Source organism: Pimephales promelas, chromosome 4 (assembly GCF_988280905.1).
Source record: "Pimephales promelas chromosome 4, fPimPro1.hap1.1, whole genome shotgun sequence".
NCBI lineage: Eukaryota > Metazoa > Chordata > Actinopteri > Cypriniformes > Leuciscidae > Pimephales > Pimephales promelas.
The window spans coordinates 24,218,534-24,232,324 of NC_142772.1; the positions used below are offsets into that span (position 1 = coordinate 24,218,534).

Below are 13,791 nucleotides of genomic sequence, written 5' to 3' on the forward strand. Positions count from 1 at the left end.
TCCTAAATTTAAGATTGTTATATCATAAATAGTAGAATAAGTACCCCTAAGTTTTATAATACTAACAGTATAAATCGTTTTTTAAATTCTCCTGGTTACCCCTTTATTTCCCAAACTTAAAATATTGTTCCCTTATGCTTATATTGTAAGTCCGTTATTGGTACACTATTATTACTAAAGGTTACGCTGTAAAATCGTTTTAATAAATCAATCAATCAATCAATCAATCAATCAATCAATCAATCAATCAATCACAGTACTTTCCGGGCTGTATAGCGTTAACAAAATGGCTTTGTGTTTTTATTAAAATACACCTTGCCTTAATTTTGTAACAAATATCAATTATTTAATTATTTATTATTAACAATTTCTTTAAAAATAAACACATTCTTGCAGGGAAAATAAAGGAATTAATTGACATGCTTTTAAACATTTCGGTAACAGGACTGAGAAACCATGGATCCATCTTCTGCATAGAAAACTTGTAGAAAATAAATAAAGTTGCCTGAGATTGACCAATGCACAACATTTTGAATAGTTGTGTAGTATTAGATTCAGTGTTGAAAATAAGATTAAAAAGAAAAAAAAAAGTTACAACAAGCAAATGTCACCCTTTGGTGGAATGGCCAAGTTACCATTCAGTTTCATTATCTGAAAACAGATCCAGTGAAATTGAATGGAGACTGAATCTGTCAATCCCCAACTTTCTACTAAGGATCTTATTTTGTGACCCATGAAATAAAGAAATTCATGCAGGTTTGGTACAATATAAGGGTAAGTAAATAACAAAATGTCATTTTTGGGGGAATTATACCTTTATGTAGGAAGGAACCAGTTGGAATGGGTGCCCTATTCACAAACACTAGTGAATGGTGCCCCCTATTGCTGATACACAGCTATGTAGCCTAGATATAAGTACGTTCCCAGAACGGTGATAACATGATTATGTAGAACTTTGAAAAGCACTAATACAATTGTAAATTAAATTGAAATCAATTGCATCAAATACCGCGGCTTGATTAAATAAAAATCTCAGCTTCAATGCAAAAGTTCAAAGTGCAAAATAAATAGAACACTTTGTACTGAACTGTTTATGTGTCCTGTAGTTCGAAGCTGATACTATCACACTGGACGCAAGTAGAGCCAAGAGCACAATTAAATGCTGTGTCCATCACCATGCGCGCTGTGACGCTTAAAAGCGCATCATCACTCCGCCGGTCTCTCTCTCTCCCCATCTTCATCGTGCCCGCGCATTGTTCACTGACAGTCCGCTGAAGAGTGTGGAACTACACCGGCAGCTTTGCTTCGCTTGTAAAACTTCTTGAAACTACGAATCATGGCACGCAATATGTCGGAGTTCTCTTTGAGAGGAAATGCAATTCATTCGTAAACAATAATCCAGATGTTATTCGTTTAAAAAGCTTTCAAAAAATATTTATGTATCTCCGTGGAGGACCGGGCGAACGTGTTGTTCGTTTTTACCTGGGAACAGGTGGTACTTTGGGGTAATTGGGTATATAAAAAGGTAAGAAAGACTGTTAATTGCTTGGTTGGCTACATCACTTGTCTGTGTGTGTTTATATTATTATTTGTTAATATATTTAAAAATGACACAATGTGCAATGTTGTGGTAAAAATGAGATGATATCAGTAGGGATATGCATATGATTAATAGACTAGTTGCTACTGTGCATTGTAGTGTTTACAGTAAGTTGATGCATAGGCTACTTTATAAATCATCTCATTGTAATCTTCTGGTATAAAACGGACTATTAGCACTTTAAAGCTTTATTCCATTTTATTTATCCTATGTGAGATGTGTGACAATTATTTAATTGAGAAATAATATAAATAGAAACTTTAATTCTGTTGCATACATTATAAAAACAATGAGTGCAGATGATTATTTGATCCAGACTGTATCTCACAACTTGATGATTTCTGACTTTCTCACACATGAATTCTGATACAAATGAAGTAGCCACTAACATATTTCAGATTACATGTAACCAGACTCAAGGTCATCTGAAGTGTTGATGTGTCTGTATTCTTATAATTGTTGATTGATTAGAGAGGCAAATGTGTTTGCCCAGTGTAGATTATATAATATTTGCCAAGGCTGTTATGGTAGGGCGTTATTTGTCAATAATCTATCACTTACAATATGCATACTTAATTATACAGCTGGAAGTCGGAGAGACAAATAGATAAACAGATTTGTTCAGTAGTAACTGCATGTGAGAGAGGCTGAAAGCAAAAAAAGGAGACAATACCAGAAAGATAAAGGCTTGATATTGTTTGAGGATAACTGTGGGAATAAAACGCATCTCTCAACTCTATTCTATTATCCTCAGATCTAAAATGAATGAAACACTGGACCTGAACTTTACCCTTGTGGATGATGGTAACTGGACTTTTCTCAATGGCACTGGTGAATTCTTCTTACCTCAGAACAACATTACATATGTTGGATATTACCTGCATCAGTCATCAGTAGCAGCAGTCTTTATAGTCTCCTACCTTCTCATTTTCCTGGTCTGCATGGTCGGAAATGGAGTGGTGTGCTTCATTGTCTTGCGGAGCAAAAACATGCGCACTGTCACCAACCTTTTCATCCTCAACCTCGCCATCAGTGACCTTCTTGTTGGGATTTTCTGCATGCCCACAACTCTTCTTGACAACATTATTACAGGTCAGTGCAATGCCAGGAACCATATATGTAATTATTTGCATATTCTTTAAAGTCCCTTGTTCTAGCTAAGGTTATACATGCTTGAATTTTCAACTGACATTTATGAATCTCCGTAGGGCTGTCGTGACCAGAAAAGTGACCATGTATTATAGTAGTATTCTAGGCTTCAGTTAACACTAAGTTCATGTTGTGTGTGGCAGTAGAGGATGCTGTTCTCCACTGGAATGACAGATTTAAGTTAGGACCACATGAAAAGCTATTCATGAGTAGCCGGACCAAAATTTTCATATAAAAATTACACTTAAGTGCTGCTCGACTATAAAAAAAAGGTTTTTGGTGCCACCCATTAGTGATAGGGAGTCACCATCAGTTTCTGAAATATAGTCATGTGTTCTTGTATTTGTATCACATAACTGTAGCCGCAAGACAAAACTGCTACATATTATGCATGCTGACATAAATAAGTGATATACAGATAAAGTTGGTTCTTTACATAGTCTGTTTATTTCAAAAAGACTGTGCCATGGACTGCAATCTTACAGATGTGTTTATGAGGTATATCTGTAAAAGCTTAAAAAAGATTCAGCTCTGAATCTAAAATAAAATACCATTGCATCTTGATAATGAGGATTGTTGCTAGTTATGCATTTTTTTTCTGACAAATTGTTAATTTGATAATGAGATTGTTGCTAGTTATACATTTTTTTTCTCACAAATTGCCAATTTCTCTGGTGAGTATGAAGTAACCATAAAAAGTTAGTTAATTAGATGCGAATGGATAATACCAAATCATAATTGACAATCTATATTTCTGTCATCTACTGCCACTATATTTATGTGAAAGTTACTTTTATGTAAATCAATTTTGAGTGTATATAAATTAAGTTGACGTGGTAATTTACCTCCAGCAAAAAAATGAAAGGACCCCAAGTGTCATACACTTGATGTTTGTAACAACACAGCCTCTATATTGCCTTGGCTTTTGGCTTGCTTAGTTGGGGACATTTAATATTCAACAATATTATTGATCTGCCTTAGCCTACTTCAGAGTGACGATGATGCAATTTTCTTCTAGAATCATACTTTGTTGTATTATTTTCATGCCATCACATGAAGCTGCTTTGATACAATCTGTAAAAAGCGCTATATAAATAAAGGTGGCGACTATATTCACTCACAGTCAAGAATGTTGCCTACTAGAACTATAATCACACATTTTTATTTAATATGCCATTTTGGTTACAGGAATTTTATGATTAGCTATATATATATATATATATATATATATATATATATTAGTGTTCTAAAATGTTTAATCTTTTTGAGTGGAACTTCCTCAAACCAAAAGTCTAAAACGTTGTAGGCTCGGTATGGGAAATGTGGAGACAAGCGCAATCTGCACTGCCATGTCTGCCACTCACATGCATCCTGCAGCAGTCTAGCCTGTTTACTTTTGATGAGATTATTATGAGCGTGAAATGCGTTCTTTGGAAAAGGTGTGTGGGACATTCTAAAATGCTTAATGGGGGAAAAAAATACCATCACTCAATGTACTGAAATTGTCGGATCAAATTAAGTATGCACTTATTGGTGACCAATGTCATTATGTGCATCTATGTCAGTGCGTGATGTAGATATATGATAAAACTACAGCTCGTTAATAATCAACATTTGTTGTTTGATCCATTTTATACAGTCTGCCCCTGCAAAATCACCTCTGTTGGAGATGATATAGTAACTGTTGATATACTGTAGTAACATTTTTTTCTGACAAACAGCAAAAGAGAATGTGAATTACACTACAGATTAAAACCTACAGTATCTTGTCATTTGTGGGAAGTGGTGATTAGAAAATTACCCAATCCAGCAGCTTTTTCCTTAAAGGTCTATTTTTTATATTGAAAAAGTTCATTTACTTTCTTTTAAAATATTGTGAGGAAGAGGATTTATGGAAATACGAAATGAATAATTTTATTTGCCAGTCTTTGTAAAGTCCCAAATTATGTTCCTTAGGTTGTTGTAAATTAAGTTTTCAAAAATTTGAAATTTAAAATGTATTAGATCAGAACTGCAATAATTCAGTGCATTTTTCAATTAACATCACAACACTTTTGTGAAAATTATTTAAGTCCCCTTTCAAGGGAGCTTAATGCTGTGTTATGGAGTTGATATTATGGGAATGCTTTCAGTGTGTGCTGGTGTGTGAAGCCTGTGCTATTAGCCGACAGAGGTAGACCATAAAAGGACACCTATGTCACTGAATCCCCAGCTTCTTGTCTTTTGAAGCTGCATGTTTGTTTCAGTGTGATTATTTGTCAAAATGTGACATCCAGTTTGACAAAGTTGGCACTAAAATAATATGAAAGACAGCAATTTAGGAGATTTGACACTGTGTTGTATTGATTTTATTTTTTTATTATTGTTTTTTTGCTTTTAAACTAAATGCATGTACATTTCCATAACAGAAAACAAGAACGACCCCCAAATAGCCTCTTAGTATTTTACATTGCTATTCTATACCTCCTCTTTTCTTAGTCTTTTATTAACACCTTTCCAAGTCTACCACATGTTAAGAATGATCTGAAAGGTCCCCAAACTCCATCAAAATGTTATATTTGTCCCTTAAAATAAAAGTAATCTTTTCCATTGACATATAAGTTACCATTTCTTTTAGCTGACGTCCTATACTTGGTGCACAAATATTTGCAAACCTTTCCAAAATGTTTTGACTTCTTTGCACTCCCATATGAAATAATATAATGTACCTTTAGACTCACTGCATCTTAGGCAAGTGTCAGGGACAATTTCATTATATTTATGCAGTACAACTGCAATCATATACATCCGGATCAACCACTTATATTGTAGCAGTTTCAGACGTGGGTTCATTGTTTTGGAGCCTCTTTACATGTTTCCTGTCCTCCAACTGAATATCCCTGTTAATATCCAATCTCCAGGCTTCCAGTGTGTAGTTTGAAGGAGTCCTTAGATCCTGATACCAGCATATTGTATAATGATGAAATTAGTCACAATGTCTGGTTGGTGTTCCCTGGGTGTTCACTAGAGTCCTCTTCCCCATACCGTCACCACCTCATCATGATCTGCATTTCCCATACACCTTATTTTAATGAGAATGAAAGCGAGGCTGTGAGGGATAGACTTACCGTGTTTCCAATGGCACCCTCGCTGCTCTGAATAAGGTCTATTATCTTGGTCTGAACTCATCACTGATCATTGCACACAGTTCCCACTCACCTTTTTTGTACCTTGTCTATTTATACCCTGTCTGTTTTTGTGATTGTTGTGGATTCCTTGTTTAATGTCATTTTGCACTTCTCTATTCCCATCTTGGTTGTTTCTTGGTTTTTGGACTGTCTTGTATGGATTTTGACCATTTGCCTGGCTGGATTATGAGTACGAATAGGTGGTTTGCAGTCACGTGATTGTGTTGACACGCAGACAGTGTTGGGGAAGCTACTCTGAAACTGTAGTTTGACAAGCTACAAGCTACTTGTAAGTTAAAGTAGTTAAACTACAGTCATGTTACCCTTTTGGAAAAGTAGCTAGATACACTACAAGTTACTATCAAGCTAGCTACATTGAAACTACTTTTGCTTTTTGAACAACATATTATAACTATTATATTACATATTATTATTATTATAACATGCTATAAATTATATATTATAAATAACTGAATAAGTGTCTGATGAATGTTTTAATTAAAATATTTAGTGTTTAAAACAATGCAATACAATTATGATTTCATAAAGTATTGTTTTATTACACACAACACTCAAATATCTCAGACTGTTTGTCAAAAGTGCAAAGTTGCAACAAATAGCCTAAAACATTGCAAGAACAAAATATACATTCAACATAAATTGCATTTAGAACATTTTCTCAAAAATACCGATTGAACTTGGACAAATAAGACCATGGGTAATTAATGTTATTTGTTTCTCCATCATCCAAATCTGCCATCACCTCTTGCTCCATCATGGATAATCATAATATGGGTGTGTAACTGACTGTCAACCCACTTCTTTAGGTCAGTGAAGCGTTAGCCGCAAGACGTGTGATTAAACAACAGGTGGCGGTAATGGCAAAAAAAATTAGTTTGTAATCTAACGAGAAGAAGAATATCCTTGCATCACGCTGATTCGCGCAGGCTCGACAAACGCAATGTAGCTTTTGCTCGCGCTACACTGCTACTTGCTGCAAAAAGTAGTTAGCTACTGGAAAAGCTACACTGTTTAAAAAGCAACTGAGCTACTGCCAAGCTACTGAAAAATGTAGTTAAGTTAGTAGCGTCTTGTAGTTAACTACTCCCCAACACTGCACGCAGAATGCAGATGGAGGGCAAGGAGTGAAGCGCACAATGGACGAGATGGAGGAAAATCCGTACTGTACTACTTTAGATGCTATTACAAGAGAAATATATAAACAGACAATCAAAACATATGTTGGACGTGATCCTTACGTTATGAAAAGGACCGATTTTCAACTGAATTGAGAGATTTGCCTGCCATCGAGGCTGTAGATATCAGCAACTAACTCGTCTTACAGACATACTTTGACTTTACAAAGTTCGAAAACTGGTACGTTACACGAACAGCCACAAAAGTGTATTTAAACACCTGAATAAAATAATTATAAGCCACATAAATAATGTATTAACTTACATTTGACGAAGTGATCACTGCACGCACACACACAGGCATTTTCCCATTCGGCTCCTCCCGACCGCAGACGTAGGTTTGCAAGGCATTTTTCCCGGTGTTTTTCTGTCAATTTCTTGTATTTCTCCCCCTTATGAACAACAACTTTGGGCACACGATAAAAACTCCTCGTGGTTTGGTCAATTTGAGCAACCATAAACGACGCAAAACATAGGCATTTTGAGTGTGTTATAGTGCTTCCTAAATGTAGAAAATCACTTCCTGCCCTCCATCTGCATTTCGCGCCATGGAAACGCAGTGGCGTGACGTCACGTGAAAACAAGCTATTATGCAATTAAACTACTCTTGGACCTTACCTTGTGTGCATGTTGTGACAATTAATCCTTTACTTGAACAATTTTTTTGTAATTTCATTTTCTAAAATAGATAATTTTAGACTATGAAATTTTGGATTTGTAGATTATTTAAGAATTTTTATGATTATTTTTTTGTTTGTTTTTTAGGAATATTATATGTATTGACTATTTCCTCAAATGACATAAGAGTGTTAACATATATAAACTGTGTCCAAACTGCCTGGTTTAAACTTTGTATTGCCCCAAATGGGACCAAAACAAGATAAAGGGTAAGAGAGACCTACAAATTTCTTCACATCATACCATACGGCAATCATGTTTATAACTATAGGATTGGAAACATTTTTAGATCTTTAAAATCTGATGAATATAAATATAAAGGCAGATCCGATTTGATTGGAGACGATTCTGTTTCCACCCATGGTGTGCAGTCTTGAGATAGAAAATAAAACATACAGTAATTGTAAGTTGAACAGACAAATAATACCAAAGAAAATTAGGACACTGCATCATTCCCCTCTCAAACGTATTACAAACATATTAAAAAAAAAACAAAAACAAAAACGTCTTATTCTGAAAAAAACTTATTCTGAATTTAGAGAATAAGTCTTTGAAAAAGAGTTTCAGGGGGAGGCAGAGGGATGTTCTGGAATAAATAAACATTTTGGCAAAACATTCATTTTCAAGATATTTATTCTGCCAAATAAAGATATGGGTAGGGACATCCATCTTTCTATAGAGTATAACATTTTCAAGAAATGAAACATAATTTACTTGCACAATTTCTTCTAATTTTGGTATTTTTTTTATTTCAACATGACATCATAATATACACATTTTACCAGCGATATTGCTAAATCTCAATTTTTCATATCACCAGAACAATACACTGGGATAACCTGGCTTCTCTTGAGACAACCACAACTTATTTTCCATAAGTTCTGTCATTTTAGGTAGTTTTTATCATGCTGCTGTAAGTTTTAAGGGAGATTAGATATGTGACGAAAATTAGTGAAGTTCTCATAATCAATATTTGACTTTTTAGGCACTGGGGTAATTGTTGCTGTTTTAAAAGTTGCACAATATACCATGGAGCAGGACTTACAATTGAAATGGAGCCTGACTTTTGAGGAGCAAATAAAACCAATCCAGATAGGAGAACCGAATTTAACATAGAAACCCTTTTCTCCAGGGGGTCAAATGAAGTAAAACAATTTAATGAAGAGTCAATAAAAACAGAAATCAGTAGGATCAACTTATCTCCACTTCCGATAAGTCAAAATATGAGAGGCAGTTTTAGCAATGGGAATATGCATATCAAAAAAAAAAAAAAAGCATAAATGCCAGATGATCATACAGTCCTAAATAATACACAACCCAGACACAAAAGACCCATTTGATCTCACTCAATCTTAAATATGTCCTATGCTATGTGGAGTACAGTTAACAAATTGATTTAAACCAAAGCACTCCAGCAAGGACAAGAAATCGTCTCGGTTACGTATGTAAATCTATTTCCCTGATAGGGAACGAGACGCTGCATCAAACACTGTGGGAACGCCCCTGCGTTGGGTGTCATGAAGTACGTATGGAATCAGCCCAATGGAGAGAAGGAACGTCATAGGCGGGTAACGTCATCGGCCAAGAAACTAAAAAGCACCCCAAAAACACAAGCGCATCAGCTTCTGATAGGCCAGGAGTATGGCGGACTGACACAGCATCTCATTCCCTATCAGGGAACTAGGGTTACATACGTAACCGAGACATTCCCTTTCAAGGGAACTTCGAGCTGCGTCAAACGCTGTGGGAACGTGAAAACCCACGTCGCCATAGGACCAAGTGACCATCATGTGAGAACTAGCGCACAGAAGATGAGAGCACCTGTGCCCCAGGGGTAGAACTTAAGTCAATATAAGTAATAGTCAATGACTTCAAATCAGTCCTATTGTTTTTTTTTTTTTTTTTTTTTTCTCAAAAGCTTTGACTGAGCCGGGAACTTGAACTTTTAATAGAAGAAACCTTTTAACTCTTGTGCATTGTTCAAATTCACTACCCTTTCGTTGTGTTCGTGGCTGAAAAAAGCCACTACTTTAAACTGCTGTAAAAATGTATCAGATAAATATTTTTTTCAAATTGTTTTGCATAAATCTATTAACCGACCTCAGTCCTGATCAAAACTACTAATTTTTTTAAAAAAAATTCAGTATTTTAACTCTTTAATTGCCAAATTCATAAATGATGTCACTGATTTGGGGGAAAAAAACACACAAAATGACTTATTTTCAATATAAAATATGATTTTAGCCAGCGTAGGATTCTTCACACTGCTCTAACTGCAGCCAAAAAGATTATCTTCAAGATTTGGCATGAGCCTACAATTCCAGCAGGCAAATTGTGGCTCATAGAAATTAAATACATTGCACTATTAGAACTTACTACAGCAAGAATTAACAAAGCCAAACCAAAAACACTTAAGGCCTGGACTGAATTTGTTACAAAGCTATCTTCTATCATAATTCAATAGGTCACCCGTACTGATTACTTCTGAGCATTTTTAAGGAGGAGCAGTGGTAATCCTGGAGCTGTGCTGGTATTGTTATTCCACCCCTTACTTATTAATATACATGTCTATGTGTATTTTATTTGTTTTTAGTACAAGCAAACCTACAAGCACTTGTGGACCATGTTAAACTTTGCAATAAATAAATAATCATAAAAAAAATATAAAATATGATTGTGGACTGGATTTTTTTTTTACCTTTTATCACAGTCTTGGACATGTCAAAGATTAGAAACAACATTGGTTTTGATGCATTGTTAGTTTTTGTGTAGCATCAGATTTTAACTTTTTCTCCCTCATTTACTGTTCGTGGCTGTTTTTGCCCCATTGACTTCCATTATAACCACATTTTTTGATTGCAAAGCCATGACACCATAAAATCATGCATTTTTGATTGTTGATGGTTTTCCCTGTTGGGAAGAGGTAAAATTTGTAATTTTTACTGTTGATAACCAGGTGGAACCATTTAACCCTTTAGACAGGCCTGTGCAAAAAAAAGCTTAGTTTCTGGCTTTTACATGGAGTTATATGGAGTATAATAGCATATTACAGTGTGTATACAGTATGTGTGTGTGTGCGTGAGTGTGTGAGAGAGTGTGATAACTCACCTTGATCCGTCTGAGAAAATAAAAATATACACTTCAGCTCTCAAAACTACATGGAGTAAACAAAAACAAAGTAAGTGTATTTATGCATCTGCTGCCTTTTGATGGTGAGAAATGCAGACTAAACAAAAACAAAGAAAGTGGATATAAACGCTTGTCATTTGATGGTGAGAAGAGCAGCAAGCAACATGAGAAAGGGGTTTACTTGTAGTGAAGTTTTAGAGATGATTATGCAGTCTGACCCCTCCAGCGAGCTGCAGGAGGTATTGTCTTCTCACTCTGACCGCAGACTCAGGACAGTCAGATCCTGGTTTGGATGTGGCACCCTCATCATCATCTCATGCTTCCACTGAAGGCGAGGAGGATTCAGAGGATCCTGGATCTGGGTGGCTTTTTTCAGCCACGAACATAACGAAAGGGTAGTGAATTTGCCCAGAGTGTACTATTGAGTTTTTGAAAAATTTCAAAGCATTTTCCCAAAATATGTGTCAAATTAGATTTGTCACCAAATATCATTCCATTTGCTGAAACAAGGAAAAATTTATGGCCAAATTAAGACTAAAAAATACCCCTTAGTGGCTGAAAAAAGCCACAACAGCACATAAGGGTTAAAAGCTGCTGCCTGCTTTTCTGCAATTGTCAACAGTATTACCTAAGTCACTGAATAACCCCACAGGGGATTATTATTATTATTATTCTCCTTATTGAACATGTTAAAAAAATTTTACCATAAATCGGCAGCCTGACTCAGTTCTCAAACCACGTCAGTACTGCCCCCTCACTCAAACTCACATCCTTTGGCAAATCAGCATGGTATGCCTGCAATATAGACATTGGATGCAGACCCGACGCAGCCTGACCTGCTGCCTAATACACTTTATAAAGCCGAAATATTTCATAATGGCTTGGAAGGTGCCTCGGAAGAGAGATAGCTCGCAAGCGTCTCTTCTACACGGGGCAAAGCGTCGTCTTTTCTTAGATGATTGGGGCCAAATATTCTATTAGAAGCCGGCTTCTTCCATAATCGACACCTCAGTATGGAGATCTTGAAAAAACGGCAAGCACTGCCGTTGCACACGGCAAGGGAGAAATCTTTCATCTAACTTAGATTTAATAACAGACTTCTGTCTAACCACTGGCCACTCAGTGCTTAGTTTTTTTTTTTTTTTTTTTCAGTGCTTAGTTTTGATACAGCTAGTTTTGAGAACCTCCATGAGCTCTTCACTTTCGGGAGTGTGAGGTGGCGAGTCCTACACACCTCCCTCGTCAATACTGTTATTTTTATCTCCTCAGTTTTTTATAACTAGATAGTTGCAGTACTGGTGCCTCAGCCCAGGTGGAAGAAACCGGAGGGCATGCTTCCGAACCGAGGCTGAGACACGGGATCTAACAGGTAAAGGCAGAGATAAGGCAGAGCCCGTCTAAAACCTTGCTGAAAGATCCATTTGCGATCCCCACAATAAGCGTCGCCGCTGCAGAAGCGGGACTCGAACCGCGGGAAGCGCGCACTGAGCACTCTCCTCAGCACTCGGCGGGAGCGGAGCGTCCATAAAGGCAGATGCTCGCAGCCAGCCACCTCGAGGGCTGACTGGGCATGCTGCACTCCCAAACAAACAACATAAAGAACATGTGTATCCCCGCCTGTTGGATAGCGCGAGCAGGAAATAACACACTTCTTAAATGCTGTTCGCATGCCATAGTCTCTCATACAAAATTGTTTGTGTGGTGTAAATGTGGTAACTCCTGCCTAGCAAATACTAAAGACAGACACCTTGTTTACACTCAGACAGATTCACATATAGCATATAGCTGATGCTTTTGTGTTTTTGGGGTGTTTTATAGGTTCCTGATCAATGACGTCACCCGCCTATGACATTCCGTCTCTCCATTGGTCTGATTCCATACGTGCTTCATAACGCAGGGGCATTCCCACAGCATTTGACGCAGCTCGAAGTTCCCTTGAAAGGGAACTTTTGTTAATTCTATTTTTTTTTTTTTTGCTAATGCATTATTTTTGCGTATTTATTGGTTACTAGTACTTAGTTATTAAGTTCTAGTGCTTATTAAATTGGTACTAGTACTTATTAATTAGATACTAGAACGTATTCATTAGATACAAGAACTTATTTCGATAGTGACTAGTAACTATTATTTTGTTAATAGTAACAAAATTATTATTTTTTTCCATTGTCTTCTATAGAGTTCTGTCATTCAGATATCAACTATTTGTTTCTGACTATTGTGTATTACAGTTGTGATTATTAGACCAACATATATTAGAAACTTGTAGTTATTCATTTGGTACTAGTACTTATTTTGGTAACACTTTATTTGAAAGGGTGTGCATAAGACTGACATGACACTGTCATAAACATGACATAACACCTGTCATGAACATGAAGGAGTCTTTATGAATGTTGTGAAGTGTCATTCAGTAAATTATGACACTTTTAATACAAAGTTGACATTGTTTAAAATGTCTTTGTTAGGACAACTTGACATTAACCAAGACAAAAATGGCTTTGTTATGACATTGTGACATTAACCAAGAAATCATAACCTGTCAACCTGTCACAAGTATGTCATAACAAGTCTATTTATCAAACTTTTAGCTTTAGCTTTGTGTTAACATTATATTACCCTGTCATATGTTATGGTTGGTTTTAACTTTGGTTGTCATGACACCATTATAACTGTGACATGAATATTTTACTTGTCCTCAAGTAAAGTGGATAACATTGTACTTGACATTTTTGACTTGGTTAATGTCAAGTTGTCATCAAGACATTTTTGTCTTTGTTAATGTCAAGTTGTCTTTACAAAGACATTTTAAACAAAGTCAACTTTGCATTAAAAGTGTCATAATTTACTGAATGACACTTAATAGCCGCGTTTC

At 36.0% G+C, this 13,791-nt stretch overlaps 1 protein-coding gene across 1 annotated transcript in view; it reads left to right on the top strand.

The window, feature by feature from the left end:
• Positions 1 to 1,153: 1,153 nt before the first annotated feature.
• npffr2a (neuropeptide FF receptor 2a) overlaps positions 1,154 to 13,791 on the top strand; it is a 30,544-nt gene continuing 17,906 nt past the window's right edge. Inside the window, exons 1-2 of the mRNA XM_039650190.2 lie at positions 1,154 to 1,525; positions 2,355 to 2,692. Of these exons, the coding sequence (XP_039506124.1) occupies positions 2,362 to 2,692 (331 nt within the window). The 5' untranslated portion in view covers positions 1,154 to 1,525; positions 2,355 to 2,361. The remainder of the gene's footprint in view (positions 1,526 to 2,354; positions 2,693 to 13,791) is intronic.